Below are 21549 nucleotides of genomic sequence, written 5' to 3' on the forward strand. Positions count from 1 at the left end.
GGCATGAGACACCATGCCAAGGCCCCACATTTGATATGGATTATATCAAATATCCCACTAGTTTTATTTTTTCCAGTTTTCATTTTTTTATTCTTTTTCTTTTTTTAAACTGATGAGGTAAGATTTATTTTCTCCAACCTTATTTCCATCTTGTCTAAGAGCTTGTGGAAGAACAGCTAACACCACTTAGTGGTTGTTTTTATTCATTCAGTGGCCTGAGCAGTAGGAGCTGCAGACCAGTCTCCATGGCAGGCTGGGAGCTCCAGTCTTCAGTGGGGACCTGCTGGGTAGGCACAGAGGGAACCTGCAGCTTCTGACCAGTCTGCAACCTCAGGCTGAGTAGTAGTAAACTCAGGAGCTGCACCAGTCCATCCACCCTGAAATTCCTCTTGAGTCACACTTGTCTAAGTTGAAGCCTGCTTTTCCTTTTCAATCTCCTCAGGATCTCTGTAGAAGTAGAAATCAGGCATGATCTCCCCTGGGTGTTCACAGAAGGTGGTGCCACTCATATAGAGAACTTCCTGGGCCAAAATCCACTGCGTAGGCCTTCTGATGGAGCTCCCTTCTTCTTGTGTGGAATGATGATGTCCACATAACACAGAGGAGAATCTGTGTGACACAGAGAAGTGGTAGGCAGGTAACATAAGAGGCCTCTTTGGGAGGCAGGTGGTCAGCTCTAGGGTCAATAACTACCAGAAGATGTAGATCCCAGAAGGTTGCCTGGATGATGGTTAGTGAAGGTTCTGAGAGTGAAGATTTCAGCAGCAGTGGCAGCTCCAGTGGCAGCAGCAAACTTCAGCACACCTCACTCACCAGTGTTCCTGGAGGATGTGACCCTGATATCAACAGGATTTCAATGGCAACAATGGCCCAAGCTGGCAATAGAAGCTTCTACCAGCTTATCCTCCTCAGATTTATGAAGTAGACACCATCACTGTAGATGTACTGTTCCATTTGGAAGTCAAGGTAGATGTATTGCTCCCTTTGGAAGTCAGGTTGGGGCTTCCTATGTGAGTTCCTGCTGCAAGGAATGTGAGCACGTCCTCCTCTGTCATTTGTAGGCATCAAGGTCTCTGGACATTGTGATAGTTTCCCTTCAAGTTATGGTGGGAATCCAGAACAATGTTGTATGGACCCTCCCTGAGCAATGTGGAAAGCTCCACTTTTTTTTAGGAAAGGTCCTGAATATACAGATATAGTCTATCAACCGCATGCCCTATTAATTTTTTATTCTTAGGACATTTTTCCAGATGGAAGATTGATTGGCTTGTTTTCTTCCTCAGATGTCTTTTCCATCAGGATACAAGTTTATAAAATATCTTTATCCTTATGTAATCAAACATGAGCAAAGAAAATGACATTTCTTTAACTTCTTAATCTAGGTTTAACTACATGTAAATCACTGGAGTATAACTAAGAGGAGGAAGACAATTTGCCTTAGCTTATAGGAAGAAAAATATGAGCCAGGGAACTTTGTCACTATTTCTTTGAAGTACATGTAATTTATTATATGTTAAAGCTACGAAAAATGAGTTAGCAGGTAACTGTAGTGTTACAAAGGTTCTTCACTTAAAAAAATTTTACCTCACCATGCCTCTAACAGTGAGCCCCAGTACTTTTTCTGGAGATAACTGGCTGGAGAGCAGGAAAAATTCACATTATTAGAAGACAGAATCCCCACCAATTGGAAAGAAAAGTAACCCTTAAACTTTAACTTACATAATGTAAATTGATAGTGATACGTATCTAGAAAGACTGTGTCCTTAGGTCCAGCTCTAATATATTCTAATGTTCACTAATGACAATGGATAAGCAGATTTTTGATGCTATTTAACAACTTCCCACATTTAAAAATGTTAGAAAGTTACTGTTTTTATCCTAACGCCACGGGTCCCATTCTGCAAGGTGTGATTCCTTAACGGGAGGTGGGTGGATCTTATGACCCTTTCCGTGAGTGTAGACACTGAGGTCTTTTGGAGACCTCAAGCAGAGTAAATCTTTCCCCTTGGCATTTGTGCCCAGCAATAGAAAAGTGCAAATGTTGAACCACTGTCAAAGAATAAAATGTTGACTCCTTTAACATGAATCCACCTCAGTGGCCATTACTGTGAAATTGCTCATCTGTGTCACTGTAAGGAAGTTATAAAAATAAAAGAGCAAGAGTATCCTGTAAGGAAGTTATAAAAATAAAAGAGCAAACACATTGCCTCTATTTTAAGGATAACGATTAGCTGTAAGTTATAACGAATGGAAAGAATTTTTTAAGTTTTATTAAAATGTTTCTCAATTTAAAAATTAAACTATGATCTATCACTTCTAAAAGGCAAGTCTAAAAGGTGATTTCATTTGGTCTATGCTCCATTCTTAATGTAAATAATATAATATGAAATCAAGAATTTAAATTTAATTCTTTTTATACCTGTGGCTGATTATTTTCATTCCCTTCAAGCCTCTGCTGCTTTTCCTCTGGTGTCAATTCTGCTGACAAATTCATATATTTAGTCAAAATGAACTACTTAGAATGGTCTGATAAAAGCTATAGACTTCACAAAAGAAATTGGAAAGTAACATCTAGTTTTCTTTTATAAATGGAGAGTTTAAATGAAGAAAAATTTCTCATTATCCTAAATTTCAACAACCTTTTTTGGAGACACTAGATATCATCACTTTCAAGACAAAGAAATACATCAAAGCTTCACTGACAAGTTCATCCACCCAACATGGACAGACAAAATACCAGAAACAAATAAAAGGGAGAAAATACAGTAAGTCACATCAATTGAGACTGTGTACTACTCCCTACCCCATGATGGAACATTGTTAATAGCATGTTACACGCGTTGCTCATCATGCATGGTTTCCAAAGTTTCTGTTCCCTTTTATAGCATTATTAACACCCTTTCCCTTGTATCTGAGACATTTTCTTCTGCTACTCTGACAATTTTTTGTCTATACTTTCAAATTCAGATGGGCACGTGAAGCCTTCCTTTATTCTAGCTGTCTTCCTCCAGATAAGCAGGCCATCTCCTCTCTCGGGGCTGCCTTCGTACTTTATTACTTCTCTAGTAGGCATCACCTGAACTATATTCTTTCCTTATATGTCTGTCTCCTTTGGTCCCAGAATGTAGAGGATAAACTTTTAGAATTTGTTTGTACTAACAGTCTTTATCTATATTACTGAGTTTCTGCCAACATGTTAGGGCTGAGTACAGTGGCCCTTGGCTGTGGTCCTGGCACTCTGAGAGGCCAAGATGGGAGGATCTTTTGAGTTCAGGAGTTAATGGCTAGCATGAGCAGGAATGAGACCCTGTCTGTACTAAGAATAGAGAAATCGAACAGGTGTTGTGGTGGGCTCCTGTAGTCCCAGCTGCTTGGGAGGTTGAGGCAAGAGGATCACATGAGCCTACCAGTTTGAAATTGCTGTGAGTTGTGATGATGCCATGACTCTCTACCCAGGGTGTCAGACTGAGACTCTGTCTCAAAAAAAGAACATGAATAAATGCTGAGAGGTGAATTAGGAGGCAATATTGCAAAATACACATGATGCAGTTCTGAAATGAAGGAATGTTTCCAGAAATATTTAGGAGAAAAAACACAATGTTCATATTAAAATGAATTTTCATTGAAGAAATACATGTATGAATTTGGGTATTGTGCTTTATTTATTTTGGTTTTCATGTTTATAATCCTTTTTATTTATATATTTATTATTATTTCATCACCCAACTTACTAATTATTGATTCATGGTCCATCTTGCTTCATCTCTACTCCAGCAAACACCCCTTCCCCACCCAAATTATTTTGAAGCTAATTCCAAAATGTAGTATTATTTCATCTGCATATATTTCCATAAATACTTCTAAAAATTGAACACCAGTGTTTAAATATGTAGCCAAAATACCTTAATTACACTTTAAACTTAATAATTTCTTAAGATCGGTGAATATTTAATCAAGTTCACATTTCCCTGATTGCCTTATTATTAATTTACTTTTAACTGTGGTACATTCATCTGATGAATTCCTATAAAGAACTCAAAAAATTATATCAGGCAAGACACTATGAATCAGTCCTTGTAATGTTTACCAGTAAGATAGGGACAGCAGGAGCAATGCTTCAGGCCAGCAGTTTGAGACTATCCTGAAACATACAGTGAGGCCTTGTACATACAGAAAATTGAAAACTTACCAAGGCATGGGAGGATGTCATTGTAGCTCCAGAAACTCAGGAGACTGAGGCAGGAGGAATGCAGCGGCTCAGGAGTTTGACGTTGCAGGGACCCATAAGGACTCCACTTTATTCTAGGCTGGGCAGCAAAGCCAGATCCTGTTTTAAGGAAATAATTAATTAATCAAATGAGAGCTTATGTTCCAGTGAGGACAGATCTCAGAAATATAATGATGAGCAAACAAAACAAATTATAGAATGATATGTATGATGCATAACCATGTATATTAAAGTTTAGGAAATAGAAACAAACCCTACATAAAATTAATGACCGTACAGATATGTAGTAAGAAAGCTGGAAAACACATGGGAATGATAAACAGCAACTTACAGGTTTTAGATACTGTTACCCAATAAGTGTTAATAGTATAAAAAAGCCACCAAAGCCAAAACATTTCAGAATTGCTGCTGAAAATAACTGTGTACAGCAAATCATCACGGAGAAATGACGAGTTTCTTTCTTCATTTGTTATGATCAAAATAACCCAACCCAAACACACACACATACATATAGAGCCTCCTGATCAGACGGCTGATTAACTTAAAGTCATCAGTAAAACAACAATATAATAAAATGATATATGGGAAAGCAAAATTGATAAGCAAGCAAGTATAGCTTTCCTTTAGGTAAAGCTTAGAAGCATAATAAGCATTTAAAACACTGGGTTGATGAGCATTTAGGTTCATTCCAGATGTTGGTGATTATAAATTGAGCCGTAATAAAGAGTGCAAATGCCTGTGGCTCAAAGGAGTAGGGTGCTGGCCCCATACACTGGAGGTGGCCAGTTCAGACCCGGCTCCAGCCAAAAACTGCAAAAAAAAAAAAAAAAAAAAAAATCAAAAACACTGGAAGAAAGCACAGTGTCTCACAATCTTATACTAGAAACCTCAGAAGGTCAGTACATAAAAATAGAAAATATATGAATGAAACCTTAGATTTTCAAATTTTCTTTTTCACATGCTATATGTATTTCATTTCAAATGTGGATACCAACCAATAACATTTGCTTTCTTTACATAAAATCTTTCCATCAAATTTTGAAAATAAAAGTTAGGAGGGAGAAGACTGAGCAATTTCAAATATTTTAATGTATCTCATTCTAGACTAAATTTTGCATTGGAAATTTACCTGGTCTGGACACAGCACCTTGGAAAACATCTGCAATAGCAGCACTTGGGAAAGCTGGTGGGAAAAGATCCCTTGAGTCTAAATACTTGTGACTGTCTGGGAGAACATAGCGAGACCTGGCTCCTGAAAAAATATATAAATAACACATTGGTGGGACTGTAAACTAATATAGGCTCTTTGGAAAGAAATGTGAAGAATCCTCAAAGAACTCAAATTAGACCTCCCATTTGACCCCACAGTCTCAATCCCCTAGGCATTTACCCAGAAGAAAAAACATCATTTTATCATAAGGGCATTTGCACTCTTTATTACAGCTCAATTTAGAATCATCAATATCTGGAATGAACCTAAATAGTCATCAACCCAAGAATGGATCATATTGATGTACACAGCTATGATTTAATAAAAACAAACAAACAAACAAAAAAGAAACTGTAATATGTGACTACAATGGAATACTATTCAGCCATAAATAAGATGGAGACTTTACATCTTTTGTGTTAACTTGAAAGGACTTGAAACACATTCTTTTTAGTAAAGTATCACAAGAATGGAAAATGAAGACTCCAATGTACTCAATACCAATATGAAGCCAGCAGACGTTACATGTCACATAAGAGAAAAACTTAATTCAAGTTTGAAATGAGGGAAGGGAGAGGGGGAGGAAGGAAGGAGAATGGTGAGCTCCCACTGAGTGGACATAATGTAGGGGTACAAGGCACACCTCCAGGGTGTGGGACACAACTACAAGACACAACTACTACCACTATCTAACAAAGGCAAACATCGTAACCTAGTTGCTTGTACTCTCACATTAACCTTAAATAAAAATAAATGAATACATAAATAAAATAAGATACAATAAAATAAAATAAAATAAGCTTGGTTTGGAGGCATAAGCCTAAAGTCTCAGCTACTCGATGGGTGAGGAGGAGGATGGCGTGGGAACAGGACTTTGAAGTTACAGTGAGCTAGGATCCCACAACTGCACTTCAGCCTGGATAAAACAGTGAGATCTGTCTCTAAAAAAAGAAAAAAAAAATTACCTGAGGTGGCTGTCTGTATATTCTTCATTCCTACCACTTTCTGTGGAACAAATTCTTTTATGTCAGTCGCTGGCTGAATGGGATTCTAAAAAGAATTTCATTAATAATGAGTATTTCACACCATATTCAGTAAAAACGTTAAGAGAAAAATAATACAAATGTTATTACCTTCAAGGGAGGATGTTCCTCAGGAGATGCTAAAAAGCAAAAGAGAAAGATGAATCCTCATGCTTGGCTTTGAAAATGATTAGCTTTGTTTGTTCATTTGCTTGTTTTTAATTAGGGGAGAGCAACATGCTGAAGAAAAATAAGAATATAGATGCTCTCTGACATGAAGTTAAAATTTCAAAACTGACATTATGTTTGAAGTGATTGTAAATAAAACAGAAATGTGCCTCTGCGGTGTGAACGTGCCATCTATGAAGAGAGTGATGACCTTTATTCTGAGAAGCAAATCATGACCCTGAGAAGTTAAATGTCAAAGCCAACAGCAGAATACAGTGGCATGTCTTTATGCAACGCATGAGAATATGTTTATCATTATAATACAGGTATATTGTGTCCTTCAGTTACTCCTGTCATTTAGGAAGTACACAGTTGTGAAGACGGTTCAGGTGAATATATGCATAATCAGTTTCTTATGAGAAAATGGGTTCTGACTTTATCGGTTTGGAGACACACTGGTAGAATATTAGTTAATAAAAATATTCATTTTCTCCTCTACCCTTGTGGGACTACTGGAATGCCTACGTGATCGTAAATCCTCTAGTTTAGCCATCTTAGAGTTCTTTCATCCACTCATGCAAAAATATGTATAAAAAACACATGAGGGTGGCACCTATGGCTCAAAGGAGTAGGGAGCTGGTGCGTTCAAACCCTGGCCAAAATCTGCAAAAAAAAAAAAGTAGGAAAGAATGTATACTAAGTTCTGAATATCGAATTCCTTATCACAGTAAAAAATTGAATTGCCACATAAATGTTAGCTATTAGTAGTCTTTTTATTCAAAATCAGTGCAATATTTATACATGACAAAAATGGAGTATAAGATGAGCTGCATAATTTTTGCATGTAAAAGTAGTTTGGTTTACTCTTAATACTCTTAAGAATGTTAATGAAATAGCTCTTTAGCAGAAACTTAGAATGGATGCAATGGCTCACACATGTAATCCTTGCCTGTGTGGAGGCCAACACAGAAGTATCATTGGTGACCGGGGAACTGAGACAAGTCTTGGCAACGTAGCAAGACCCCACCTCTACAAAGAATAAAAAAGTTAATGACATGGTGGCATGAGACTGCAGTCACAGGTCCTCGAGGGGCTGAGGCAGAAGGAACACAATAGACTAGCATTGCATGGTTGCAGGGACCTGCGATGAAGCCACTGCACTCCAGCTTGCTAAACATAGCCAGACCCTGTGTGGCTTTCTATCCTTCCAGCTGGTAGGGAGAATTTACATGGTAATTTTTAGCACCTCAAAACAAAAACCTAGAAATATAATCTCATCTTGTATCCAAATTAAATGCGTGTCACAATCTACTATTTAGTTAACTAAGACAGAGCTTCATGTGTCAATATGAATAGATCTCAGCTATATCATGCTGAGAAAACAAAACAAATTATACAATATTGTTCACAGTGTACAACCATTTTGTAACATTTAGGATATGAAAACATATCCTACAAGATATTAATGACTATACACACATGCAGTAAAAAGCATTGGTAGTCAAAAAGAGGCCCTCATCTAGAACCCAATCATGCTAGAACCCTGATGGAAGACTCCTAGCCTCCAGAACTGTGTGCAATAAATGTTTGTTTGATTCAAGTCACACACACACACACTCACACACATACAAAAGTATTGGTAGTGCCTGAAAATGACAGATATGTAATCTGATTGTTCGTTAAATCCATGGAAAAGTTTTAATAGTAGAAAAGGACACACCCTCCCTATTAAAGCTCCACTGTCATATTTTAAAGATCTTGATAAAACAATACTCTGTTTTATATGGAATCAGAAAAAAACCTCTAATAGCCAAGACATTACTCAGAAATAAAAACAAAGCTGGAGGAATCATGCTACCAGATCTCAGACTATACTATAAATCGATAGTGATCAAAAGAGCATGGTACTGGCACAAAAACAGAGAAGTGGATGTTTGGAACAGAATAGAGAACAAAGAGATCAATCCAGCTACTTACCGTTATTTAATCTTTGACAAGCCAATTAAAAACATTCAGTGGGGAAAAGATTCCCTATTTAACAAATGGTGCTGGGTGAACTGGCTGGCAACCTGCAGAAGACTGAAACTGGACCCACACCTTTCACCATTAACTAAGATAGACTCTCACTGGATTAAAGATTTAAACTTAAGATATGAAACTGTAGAAATACTAGCAGAGAGTGCAGGGAAAACCCTTGAAGAAATCGGTCTGGGTGATTTTTTTCTGAGGAGGACCCCCCGTGCAATTGAAGCAGCTTCAAAAATACACTAATGGGACCTGATCAAACTAAAAAGCTTCTGCACAGCCAAGAACACAGTAAGTAAAGCAAGGAAACAGCCCTCAGAATGGGAGAAGGTATTTGCAGGTTATGTATCCGACAAAGGTTTAATAACCAGAATCCACAGAGAACTCAAACATATAAGCAAAAAAAGAACACGTGATCCCATCGCAGGCTGGGCAGGGGATCTGAGGAGAAACTTCTCTGAAGAAGACAGGCACGTGGCCTATAGACACATGAAAAAATGCTCATCATCTTTAATCATCAGAGCAATGCATATCAAAACTACTTTGAGATATCATCTAACTCCAGTAAGATTAGCCTATATCACAAAATCCCAAGACCAGAGATGTTGGCGTGGATGTGGAGAAAAGGGAACACTTCTGCACTGCTGGTGGGAATGCAAATTAATACATTCCCTTTGGAAAGATGTATGGAGAACACTTAGAGATCTAAAAATAGATCTGCCATTCAATCCTATAATTCCTCTACTAGGCATATAACCAGAAGATCAAAAATCTCACCATAACAAAGATTTTTTGTAACAGAATGTTTATTGCAGCACTGTTCATAATTGCTAAATCGCGGAAAAAACCCAAGTGCCCATCGATCCACGAATGGATTAATAAATTGTAAGGGCGGCGCCTGTGGCTCAGTGAGCAGGGCGCTGGCCCCATATGCCGAGGGTGGCGGGTTCAAACCCAACCCCGGCCAAACTGCAATAAATTGTGGTATATGTACCCCATGGAATATTATGCAGTCTTAAAGAAAGATGGAGACTTTACCTCTTTCATGTTTACGTGGATGGAGCTGGAACATATTCTTCTTAGTAAAGTATCTCAAGAATGGAAGAAAAAGTATCCAATGTACTCAGTCCTACTATGAAACTAATTTATGGCTTTCACATGGAAGCTATAAACTAGTTACAACCTAAGAATATGGGGAAATGGAAAGGGAGGGGAGGGAGAGGGGAAGGTGGGCAGAGAGAGGGGGATTGTTGGGACTACACTGCGGTGCATCTTACAAGGGTATATATGAAACTTAGTAAATGCGGAATGTAAATGTCTTAGCACAATAACTAAGAAAATGCCAGGAAGGCTATGTTAACCAGTGTGATGAAAATGTGTCAAACGGTCTATGAAACCAGTGTATGGTGCCCCATAATTGTGTTAATGTTCACAGCTATAACTTAATAAAAAATATATATTTGCAAAAATATCTAAAAAAAAGAAAAGGACACAAAGGCGAATACTTTTCAGAATTGCTGTTTTAAATGACTGTGTCTATAAAAAATTTTTTATGGTATTATTATATTCTTTAACTTCAATAATTCACACCAAATTTTGTATTGAAAAATTTACCTGTTCTGTGCTCAGAACTGTGGCTCATACATGCAATACCAGCACTTGTGGAAGTCTGCAGGGTAGGACCCCTCGATTCTAGGAGTTTGTCAGCAGCCTTACCAACATAGCAAGACTTGGTCTCTAGAGGAAAAAAAAAGTTAAAAACTAGGTTGGTTTGTTGGCACAAGCCTGTGGTCTCAGCTACAATATACTTGGTTGGTGGAGACATGAGGATCACTGGGGCACGGGACCTCAAACTTGCAGTGAGCTTTCACCACACAAGTGCACTTCAGCCTGGATAAAAGAGAGAGCTTTTTTCCCAAAGAAAAGTAAACAATTTACCTGATGTGGATGTTGGTATATTCTTCACTCTTACTGCTTTTTCTGGAACGGATGCTTTCATTTCAACGGCTGGCTGAATGGGCTTGGAAACAAAGTATTTCATAAATAACATGTATTTCATACAACATGTGGTAAATAATTCAAGACAAAATAGAAATGTTACTACCTTCAAGGAATTATGTTCTTCAGGAGACCCTAAAAAGCAAAAAAGACAGTCAATGTTGACGACAGAAATGTAAACCTGGGAAAACCAACCATACATTCATGGAGAGTTAGGATCAACTTGAATCCTCACACTTGGCTTTAAAAATGATTAGTATATGTGTTCATTTTGGGGGGGGTCAGAACGTTCAAAATAGTTTTAATACAGAATCAAAATTTACACAAGTATTTTGTCAAAAGACCAGTGTCCCTTATATCAGCTTATGCAGGCTCTGCTGCAGGCACAAAACGTGTTTTAAATGTCTTTGGAGTGTAGGAATACAATAATTTAAGGATGTAAGCTTTCCTAGGAGAGAAGGTACATACAGCAAGCAATTTTTTCTACAATTGTAATACTATTTAAAAATATAACATTTAAAAAGAAAGAATAGCTTGAACTGTGAACCAGTTATAATAATTAGGTAATTCAAGTAAATTAATTCATAATTATTTTCTGAAAATAGAGGGCTGGTTTTTTAATCCCAGCAACATTGTTGAAAGCATAACAAACTTTTTTCACATTTACCACCTTGGGGACAATTAACACTGTGTAATGAGCCATTTCCAAAAAAGCAACAACAGAAAATATCTGCTATGAATCAAATCTCAATAATTTAGGACGTATCTGAAAATTTATGAATTGTTGCATTCCAGGAACTTTTATACTCTTGAACTACAATAAAAATGTAGCATTCTGCCGCAGGCCTCTTGCACATTCATGCAAGAAACTATCATTGCATTTGGATAAACACAAAATGCATATCATAGCACTTCCACTACCCACATTTTGAAAAAAAGTACATATATATGTCAAAAATAAGAAATAAACCAAGCAAAGCTGGCACAACTTTTTCAAATCTCAATCAATCTAAATCAGGATTTCAGTCTCAATAATGAAGGGTATGCATCTGTTTCACAAAACATTAGATGGCTGCAGGAGGCAAAGAAAGCTTTTTTCATAAATACAGTGCAACATTTTAAACTTTACATAACGTTTATTAAATATACGGCATATCTAGAAACTAAATTGCAGAAATTGACATTTCATAGCTCAAAACACTTGGAAACCTTCTGTTTCTTTTTTAGTTTAAATTGTTGATATTAACCTCAATGGATCCAATAAATGAATATGAAGGCTGGTATGTCCTTAAGATGTATCTTTACGAGAAACTCTAGATCAGAAGAAAAGATATATTAATTCCTGATCAATTGAAATAAATGGTACTCTCTGCCACACACACTCTATAAAGACTTTCTGTCCTTCTAGCTGGTAGGGAGAATTTACATGGTAATTTTTAGCACCTCAAAAGTCAAAACAAAAACCCAGAAATATAATTTTATCTTGGATCCAAATTAAATGTGTGTTACAATCTACTATTTTGTTGACTGAAGTATTAAAAGGTAGGTGCCCAACTCTCAGACTTTAGAAGCTGGAAAATACCTTGTTATAGCTTCAGTACAACATGGTAGAAAACAGTTGCTGATATATGCAGTGAGTCGACGCTGTCTTATCTATGCAGATTTCCCAATAATAATTTTAGATCTGGGGAGTTATAAATACTCTAATTCTCAAGAAAACACTACTACCAAATTGATTTTTAAAGTGAACTTGTTAGAGTTCCACTGTTATACATACTGGAGTGAGTCGCACAATATTGCTTGAGGAGAGAAGTTGAGCTAAGGTTTTAGAGGGGAGATATGTTCAATGTACAATGAACCAGGACATCGGGCTTGAAGAGATAAGCAGTGTTTTTTGAAACACACAAGAAGGCTCTGGGAAACCTGGATAGGTCTCGTGGCTTGAAGGCAAGCTCTCAGGCAAGATCAGACGTTGATGAGCAGAAGCCGGATATTAATGAGCAGATGGTGGACATTAAATGTTGAACAGCTGTGGAACTTCAGTGTGGGGGTCCAGCTCAGGGGGAGGGAGTACATTGCCCACCCACATTCTGGGCACTCTAAAGAAATAGCGATGGCAGAGGTTGCCAAGGGCTTCCCCGACATGTATGGGGGTCCCCCTCCTGCAAGCTTCCAGTTTACAATCCATGGTCCACCCTGCTTCCTTGGTAACAGCTAGTTGGCAGGATAGCGAATGTGGACCAAAGGGGAATATCACTCCGTGTAGGAGTACCCTTCGGCAATATGCAGGAGGGTGTTACAGAGAGAAAAAAGGGACTTTCCTTCCAGACTGACCAAGGGACAATGTAGCCTTCGGCCACATTAGGTACCTAGCAAGAGGGCAACGTCACTTTATGTGAGTAGGACCCTTGGCAAATCATAGGTAACCTATAATAGGTGACCTAACAAAGGACAGGATCACTCAGAGTGACACCTTTGGCAAATCGTAGGCACTTACCAAAGAGATATTAAGAACTTTGGTGAATAATTAGCCACTCCCTGTCTGTCCTACCAAGGGGAACAACAATTGAAGTGGGAGAGAGCTTTTTAAATAGTGAAAAGAATTACAGGAAGGCAATGGGTGGCACCTCATCCGTGGAGCTGCCATGGTTCCAGATTGATGAGGAAGGTGATGAGGCGGTGCAACAGGTTTAATCAGAGCAGAATGTGGAGGAATGTGAGTCTTTGGAATTTGTGTCCTCCCATCCATTGCCAAGTTCATGCCTCAATAAAGCTAACCTGAATTAAACCTTAAAAGCCAGGGAATGTGAAAGTTGGGAGAGTTCTAGTCTTTCCTCAGATGAGAAGGTATGGGACCTAAGTACTAAAGGGGACACCTTGATAACTATTGTGGCAAACATTTACTTTAAGCAGTTCAAAGACAGCTTGAATGATCTCACATGTAGAAGCTCCAGCACGGCCCTCAGCACCCCACTATGAAGATAGCTCTCCCACCACTCTGGCTATGAAAGCACTGTTAGAGGGTCACGAAACAGGGGATTTTACCTTGGAAGATACTTTGGTGTTCTTTCCTGTTACAGTTACTGATATTCCTCCCAGTATGCAAAACCCTCAAAGGGGCCAACACTTTAGTCATCATTTGCTTACTTTTAAGATTCTAAAAGATTTAAAACAGGCTGTAACACAGTATGCCATGCAGTCCTCATTTTCTAGAGGCTTATTACAGGGATTTGTGCAAGAGCAGTGACTTATTCCATATGATTGGGACATGATGGGCAGAACTGTTCTCAAATCTGGTCAACATTTGCAACTGAAACTTGGTGGAAGGAAGAGGCTGACCTGATAAGTCACCAGAACCAGCAGAGGAATGTTCCCATAACTTCAGAACAGCTCACTGGCTCTGGTCAGTGGATGGGCATTCCAAAACAACTTCAATATGACAATATAGCTATAGTATTAAAAAAAAAATGTGCTGTCTTGGAGCCTTGGACAAGGTTCAGGCACCTGGAGATGTCTTTAACTCTTTCATTAAGGTAATGCAGTCAGGAAACAAACCTTACACTGACATTTTAGTTTGATTAAAAACATCAGTAGACAAAGCTGTTGCTCAGCCAGAACTTAAAAGATATGCTTTTTCAAACTTTAGCTTTTGAGAATGCTAACTCTGAGTGTCAACAGGTTTTGGGTCCTCTTAGGGCACAAAATGCTCCTCTAGAGGAATACATATGAACATGCTGTGATGTGGGAACTGAACCATATAAGGCTAATCTTCTTGCTGCCACCCTAAAGATGGTTTCAAATAAAATTGTGTTACATGCCACAATTGTGGGAAGTCAGGCCATATGAGAAAAGAGTGTTGGAAAAGAAATAGCAATCAGAATACCAATGGAAAGGGCAATCTCAATAATCAAAACAAACAAGGAAAATGCAATCCCCCAGGGGTATGCCCCAGGTGTTAAGGCGGGTTCCATTGGGCTACTGAGTGTCCTCTCAATTTGATAAGAATGGAATACCTTTACAGCAGGGAAACTATTGGCTGGGCCCAACCCAGGGCCCACAGACAAAAAGTACGGGTGTGGGGATTTACCCACTCACCAGCAACTTCAGCCCATCCAATCCCTTTTACACATCACCCCAGGTAGTGCTGCTTTAGATTTGCCAGCATGTGATAATGTTCTTTTACTTCCCAACATGAGAATAAAAAAATTAAGAACAGGAATATGCAGTCCTATTCTCCCAGATTCTGTTGGGCTATTGCTGGGGAAAAAGTAGTTTAACATCTCATGGGGTGCTGGTCCACACAAGTGCTATCAACTGTGACTTCATAGGGGAAATAGAAATCATAATCTCGGTAAACCAATCTACTCAAATTCTAACTGGACAAAAGATTGCCCAGTTGTTGCTTCTGCCTTGCATTAAACTACAAAATACTGATTAAAAACACACCAATGATCTTAGCAGTACAAACATTATCTTTTGGCAAACATCTATTGATAAGAATAGACCTCAATTAATACACACCCTGAAAGATAAACTCTTTTGTGGCCGGTGAGATGTTGTCATTATTGCTTTAAATCAATGGCCTAATGAATGGCCTAAACAAATAGTTGATGTTACTTTTATGGGTATAAGAACTTAAAATTCAGTTTTTCAAAGTACTTTGCCTTTAACGTGTTTGGTATCAGATACTTGACACGCTCAAATTCAGCCATACACAGCTGATAGAGCTATTAACCTGTGGGGGTGTGATTTACTTCAATGCTGGAAAGCTATGGTAACTATACCCCAACTTCTGTGAATTCATTTCAGATGTTGAATTTAGCCTAGAGGCCACTGTCCGAAAATATGCTCTCAGTTTATTTTGGAAGAGCGATAATCCAGTGTGGAGCAGTGGCCATTAACAAAAGAAAAACTGGATGCTTTGCAATTTAATTCAGGAAGAGATGCAACAAGGACATATTGAACCCTCCATCAGTCCCTGGAACTCTCCTGTCTTTATTATAAAAAAGAAATCAGACAAATGGAGAATGCTCGCTGTTCTCCAAGAAGTCCATGAAACTGTTATCCCCAGGGGTCCTTTGCAACTTGTGCTTCCTCTGCCCACTATGAGTCCTTCTAATTGGTATTTGGAGATCATTGATTTGAAAGATTATTTCTTTCTTTCTTTCTTTCTTTCTTTTTTTTTTTTAGAGACACAGAGTCTCACTTTATTGCCCTCGGTAGAGTGCCATGGCGTCACACAGCTCACAGCAAACTCTAACTCCTGGACTTAGGCTATTCTCTTGTGTCAGCCTCCTGAGTAGCTGGGACTACAGGCACCCGTTACAATGCCTGGCTATTTTTTTGTTGCAGTTTGGCCGGAGCCAGTTTTGCACCCTCCACCCTTGGTATATGGGGCTGGTGCCCTAGACACTGTGCGGCAGGTGCCGTCCTGAAAGATTGTTTCTTCACTATATATAAACTTAACACCTGAGGATCAACCCCATTTCACCTTTTCTGGTCCTTCCTATAATCAGCAGGGACTCTACCAACACTTTCAGTGGAAGGTTCTGCCACAAGGCATGTTGAATAGTCCCACCTTGTGTCAGCATTTTGTGGATAACCATTGCAGCCCATTAGAAAGAAACATCCTACAGCCTTTATCATTCATTACATGGATGATATTTGGTCATTTTACAGGACATGTTTAAGCAACCCATATTTGCCTTAAAATCTTATGACCTTAAAATCGTGCCCAAAAAAATTCAAATTACATCCCCCTATACTCATTGGGAGACAAATTAACTCAGACCAAAATTCTCCTGCAACGCATTAATTTTTGTCTACATTCCTTATACACTTCAAATGATTTTCAAAAATTGTTGGGCCATATTAATTGGTTATGTGCTACTTTAAGAATACCAACTTATGCTTTGACTAATCTTTTTACAATTCTGGAAGGACCTTTGGAGTTGAACAGTCCTTGCTCACTCACCTCTGAGGCAAAAGGGGAATTGCTGTTAATTGAAAAGGGGGTTGCCTCAAATGAATTAGATTGGATTGGCATTAGGTTTCCGATTGGTCTGATAGTTATAGCCACTTCTCACTCCCCAACTGGAGTTATTTATCAGGAGGACACCCTTCTAGAGTGGCTATTCCTCTCTAATAAAACTGCACAGAAATCACATCGATGTTGAGACAAAATTTGTGAAATAACTGCTAATGGCAGAAACAGAATTTGTCAACTATCAGGCTATCGTCATTCCTTTTACAGAAAAACAAATTCAACTTAATTTTCAATTATCGATGCCTTGGCTAATTGCTCTTGCATCTTATGTAGGCCTGATTATCAATGAATACCCTCATGATAAAATATTTCAATTCCTAAAGCTTACTTCCTGGATTCTCCCTCATATTGTCAAGGACTCCCCACTGGCAGACCCTGTTACTTTTTACACAGATGCCAATAAGCACAGCAGGGCTGGATACACTGATGGTAATAATCTCAATGTTGTTCAAAGTCCTTGTAACTCTATTCAAGAGAACGAGATGTATGCTATTCTTATTCTACTCCAAGACTCTCATTGTGCTATGAAGGTTGTCACCGACTCTCAATATTCTAGCTTTGCTCTTAGACACTTAGAAACGACGAGTATCACTCATAATGATGAAATCTCTTCCCTCTTCCAATCTATCCACAGTCTCCTTAGATACCATATTCATCATATATATATATATATATATATATAAAACCCATATTAGAGCACACACCATTCTACCTTGTCCCATGACTTCTCTGAATTCTCAAATAGATCAAGCGCTTACTGATACTGTCCAATTCCTATACACATGTTAATGCAAAGATGCTTCATAAGAAGTTTCATCTCACAAAAATTCAGCCCCAACAAATTCTTTCTGGTTGTCCTTCTTGTTCTAAAATATAGTTGTCCCCCTTTCATGAAGGTACCAACACAAGAGGAGAAATAGCAAACCAAATATGGCAGATGGATGTGACCATGGTCGCATCATTTGGTGGATTAAAATATGTTCATCATTCCATTGATACCTTTTCTCATTTTTCCTTGGCCACAGTCTTACCATCGTGTCATTCAACACTTGCTAGATTATTTTAATGCCATGGGGTTCTCCAAGTGATTTAAGACTGACAATGCACCCTCTTACTCTGCTCAAAAATTATTTTTTTATTCTTCTGGAATATTCAAATTTCTCATAGTATTCCTTATAATTCTCAAGACCAAGCCATTATGGAATGCCACCACAAAACGTTAAAAGATATCATAGGTAAACAAAAGGGCGGAGATGGTATATGCCCCTTGAATAATAGCCCTTGATATGTTCTCACTAGAGCCCTCTTCACCCTTAATTTTTTGAATCTCAGCAATGATGGAAACACAGCTGCTGAATGTCACTGGACATCTCTTACCCATCCACTACCTTCCCAAGTGCAGCAACCTGTTTTCTATAAGAAACCTGATATGTCTGGATTGAAACCTGGTTATGTGCTACAGTGGGGTTAAGGATTTGCTCATACCATTACAGAACAACAGAAAAGCAGTGATTGCCTGCCAGATGGATCATCCTTGTCATGAGCAGGAAACCTCAGCAACACTTTGATGAATCCATTTTTGGTAACTCCTTCTACTGATACAAGGTTCCCTTATCCCAGCCTGAATAGAAGGACTTCAGTTTCCTAGGCCTGAAATTTCATAAAAACATTTTGCTGCAAACTATCCACCCCAATTTTCACTGACTGTGAACCCTACATCAACCTCCTCTGAGAAACCTCTAACTGTCTCCCATATTGCCATCCATTCTCAGCAAGAAGTAGTTTGGAGTGGTCAGTGCCCCTTTTCCCTAACAGTAGTTAGAGCTTCTGAGAGGGAGGATTGATACAGGGTTCCACTGCTTAAGGAGTCTCCCAATCTCTAGGCCCGGGTGAGCACTTCCTGTATTAGCAAAGGTGAGAGAATCTGTATTTATTGGATGTATATCCCCAATCCTTCCCTTACTGCTCCTTCGGACTTCAGCTTGGAGAGTGTATGACCTTATGGACACTACCCTTTTCCTCACCTGATATTCCAGTCTGTACTATGCCTATTGCTGCTTATTTAAGTGAATGAGTGCAAGGCATAATGTGCAGAAGCAGGAAATTCAAGTGTTGATTAATACTTCCTATGGGGCTCGGTGCTTATAGCTCACGTGGCTAAGCTGCCAGCCACATACTCCAGAGCTGGGGAGTTCAAATCCAGCCCTGGCCTACCAAACAACAATGACAACTACAACCAAAAAATAGTCGGGCATTGTGGTGAGTGCCTGTAGTCACAGATACTTGGGAGGTTGAAGCAAGAGAATCTCTTAACCTCCTTAAGTTGGAGTTTGCTATGAGCTGTGATGCCACAGCACTCTACCCAGAGCAACAGCCTGAGGCTCTGTCTCCAAAAAAAGTACTTCCTATGGAAGCGTCAAGGACCCTAGAGGTCAGCCTGAAACAGTTAGGTGATGAAATGTAAAATTAATATTACCCTTATTTGTGTAGAAGAATACAACATATCACAAATACTGAATCCCTTTTTCTTGGTGAAGGCCCTCACTGACTCCTCTGATGTAGTTTTGTTAATTATTCTGTTTTTCCACTGGCTAGGTAGAAGGAGAGCTACTTGACAAGAAGAGCAAGTGAAATAAAAGAACTGCAGGTTTCTCCCTCACCCTGCACAAGACTGTCTTAAACAGAAAAGGGGATATGCAGGAAGCGGGACACTGGGCCTGCAGAGGCAAGCAGCAGTTTTTGAAACATACAAGTAGATGTTGAGAAACCTGGACAGGTCTCTTGGCTTGAAGACAAGCCATCAGGCGAGATTGTCCTTAATGAACAGATGCCAGATGTTGACGAGCAGACTCCTCAAGTTAAATGTTGAACAGCTGTGGAACTTCAGTGTGGGGGCAGGCTTGGGAGGAGAGAGCATGTTGCCCATGCACGTGCCTGACACTTTCAATAAACAGTGATTGCAGAGGATGTCTGGGGCTTCCCTGACATGTATGGGGGGCTCTCCTCCTGCAAGCTTCAAATTTACAATCTATTGTTCAGCCTGCTCTCTTAGTGAGGGCTCAGACAGTACAATCACTCCATGTTATTCTGTAAGTGCAGGTTTACAGAAAACGCTCTCCTCCTCCTGGTCCTCCTCCTCTTTCTGATCCTTCTCCTGATCCTGCTCCTCCTTCTTTGATTCTCCTCCTCCTCCTCCTGATCTTCCACCTCCTCCTGAACCTCTCGATCCTCTACTTCCTAGTGATCCTCTACTTCCTCCTGATACCCCTCTTCCTACACCTCTTCCTGATCCTCTGCCTCCTCCTGATCCTTTACTTCCTCCTAGTCTCCCCCTCCTCCAATTCCTTTGATCCTCCTCCTTCTCCTAATCTTCTACCCCCTCCTCCTCCTGATCCTCCTGGTCCTGATGTTCCTCCTCCTCTTCCTCTTGATCCTCCTCCTCCTCCTGATCCTCCTCTTCCTCCTCTCTCTTTCTGACAGTGGTGATCTTATGTCTAAAAAACAATAATCCTCACATTGGTCCTTTGTTCTACTTTCCTGACAAATGTTACCTAATTCCAGGGCATCTCCCAGTTTCTTCCACACAAGCTGGGGCAGCATGAGATTTTCTCCCTCCAGCTGTTAACTCTTGCCTCTAGCTGCCTAACGTGGGGCAAGGCTGATTCATTACTGCCACTGTGGACACTCGGGTGATGGGGCAACCCTTCCTCTTAAGCCTGCATTCCGAGGGGGCTCTCCCGCCGCCTCCTCCCAGTTTGTGATCTGGGCTTCCCCCCTAATGCCCTTTGAGATGCTCAGCGCTGATGTCCCTGGATCTGGGAAGATGTCCCAGGCTCCCACTGAGGGCATCTTTCTGAAGATGCTCCAGGTTCCCTCCACAGTGCCTGGCAAGTTCAGGGATGCCCCCTGATGGGGCTTCTGGAAGTGTTCAGAGCTCTCACTCAGCACGGGCTTGGGCAGCGTTTCTGGGCTGTTCCCCCGGTGCAGAGGCCTTTGCTGTTCAGGGCTACCCTTGAACAAGGGTTTATGGTGCTCTGGCTAGATCCTTTGAGTGCTTTTTGGTGATCTGGAGTCAGAGATGGCCTTAGTTTCTGGAGATGCTTGGGCTGCTGCTCCTGTGCTTGGGCTGCCCTTGCTTTGGGGATTCTGCTGCTGCTCCCGCAGAGCTTGATCTGGTCAGAACTGTAGGTGCCCATGCTGCTGCCATCACCGCCATGTCCCATGAAGGGCGTAGGGGAGGCAGTAAGCTGGCAGCAGGCTGGCCTGGCTGTGGATGGAGGAGCCCGTGCCCTTCTCCTAATCCCTCCTAATCCCGCAGCACAGGTAGCTCCTTGAACTCCATCTGCTCATTCGCCACCTCCTCCTTCTTCACCTTCAGTAACTTCTGCTTCTGCAGGTATGAGGCCACTTCCTGGGAATCACTTGTCCCTGCAGGGGCCCAGCCTCTGACACTGGCTGACACCCACCAGGAAACAGCAGTGGTCCCTCCAATGCTGGTTGCCCTCCTGGAGTTTTCTGGTTGATAACAAAGAGCCAACGGATCTCGCCAGGTGCAGCTGCAGGCTGACCTCACGGGTGAGGTTGCTGTGGTCCAGCATCCCACTCACCTTCTTGTCCTCGGCGCCTTGCAGCACTTCGGACAAGCTTCCCAGGGCAGCGGCTGTGGACTAGCCAGCGGGGCTGGGGGACAACTTTCTGCCACTGTGATGCCTCCGGTCCCTTTCGACCTGGTCTCTGTGTAGGATCAGGTGCCAGGGAGTGTAGGAGGCCAAGCTGCCTCAGCCCACACCCTGTGCGCTTGGGTGGGTCAGCAGATCTGCCCTAATTTGAGACTGTCTCCCCCACACTGGGT

General features: G+C 40.3%; 1 protein-coding gene across 1 annotated transcript in view; it reads right to left on the bottom strand.

Annotated features, from left to right (window-relative positions):
* Positions 1–21549, bottom strand: part of LOC128588745 (ankyrin repeat domain-containing protein 62-like) — a 108676-nt gene that overhangs the window by 49504 nt on the left and 37623 nt on the right. The window contains exons 14-21 of the mRNA XM_053595574.1: positions 10758–10786; positions 10592–10673; positions 10268–10390; positions 6572–6600; positions 6404–6488; positions 5358–5480; positions 4190–4327; positions 2420–2478 (exon numbers count right to left, since the gene is read on the bottom strand). Of these exons, the coding sequence (XP_053451549.1) occupies positions 2420–2478; positions 4190–4327; positions 5358–5480; positions 6404–6488; positions 6572–6600; positions 10268–10390; positions 10592–10673; positions 10758–10786 (668 nt within the window). The remainder of the gene's footprint in view (positions 1–2419; positions 2479–4189; positions 4328–5357; positions 5481–6403; positions 6489–6571; positions 6601–10267; positions 10391–10591; positions 10674–10757; positions 10787–21549) is intronic.

This window comes from Nycticebus coucang, chromosome 6 (assembly GCF_027406575.1).
Source record: "Nycticebus coucang isolate mNycCou1 chromosome 6, mNycCou1.pri, whole genome shotgun sequence".
Taxonomy (NCBI): Eukaryota; Metazoa; Chordata; class Mammalia; order Primates; family Lorisidae; genus Nycticebus; species Nycticebus coucang.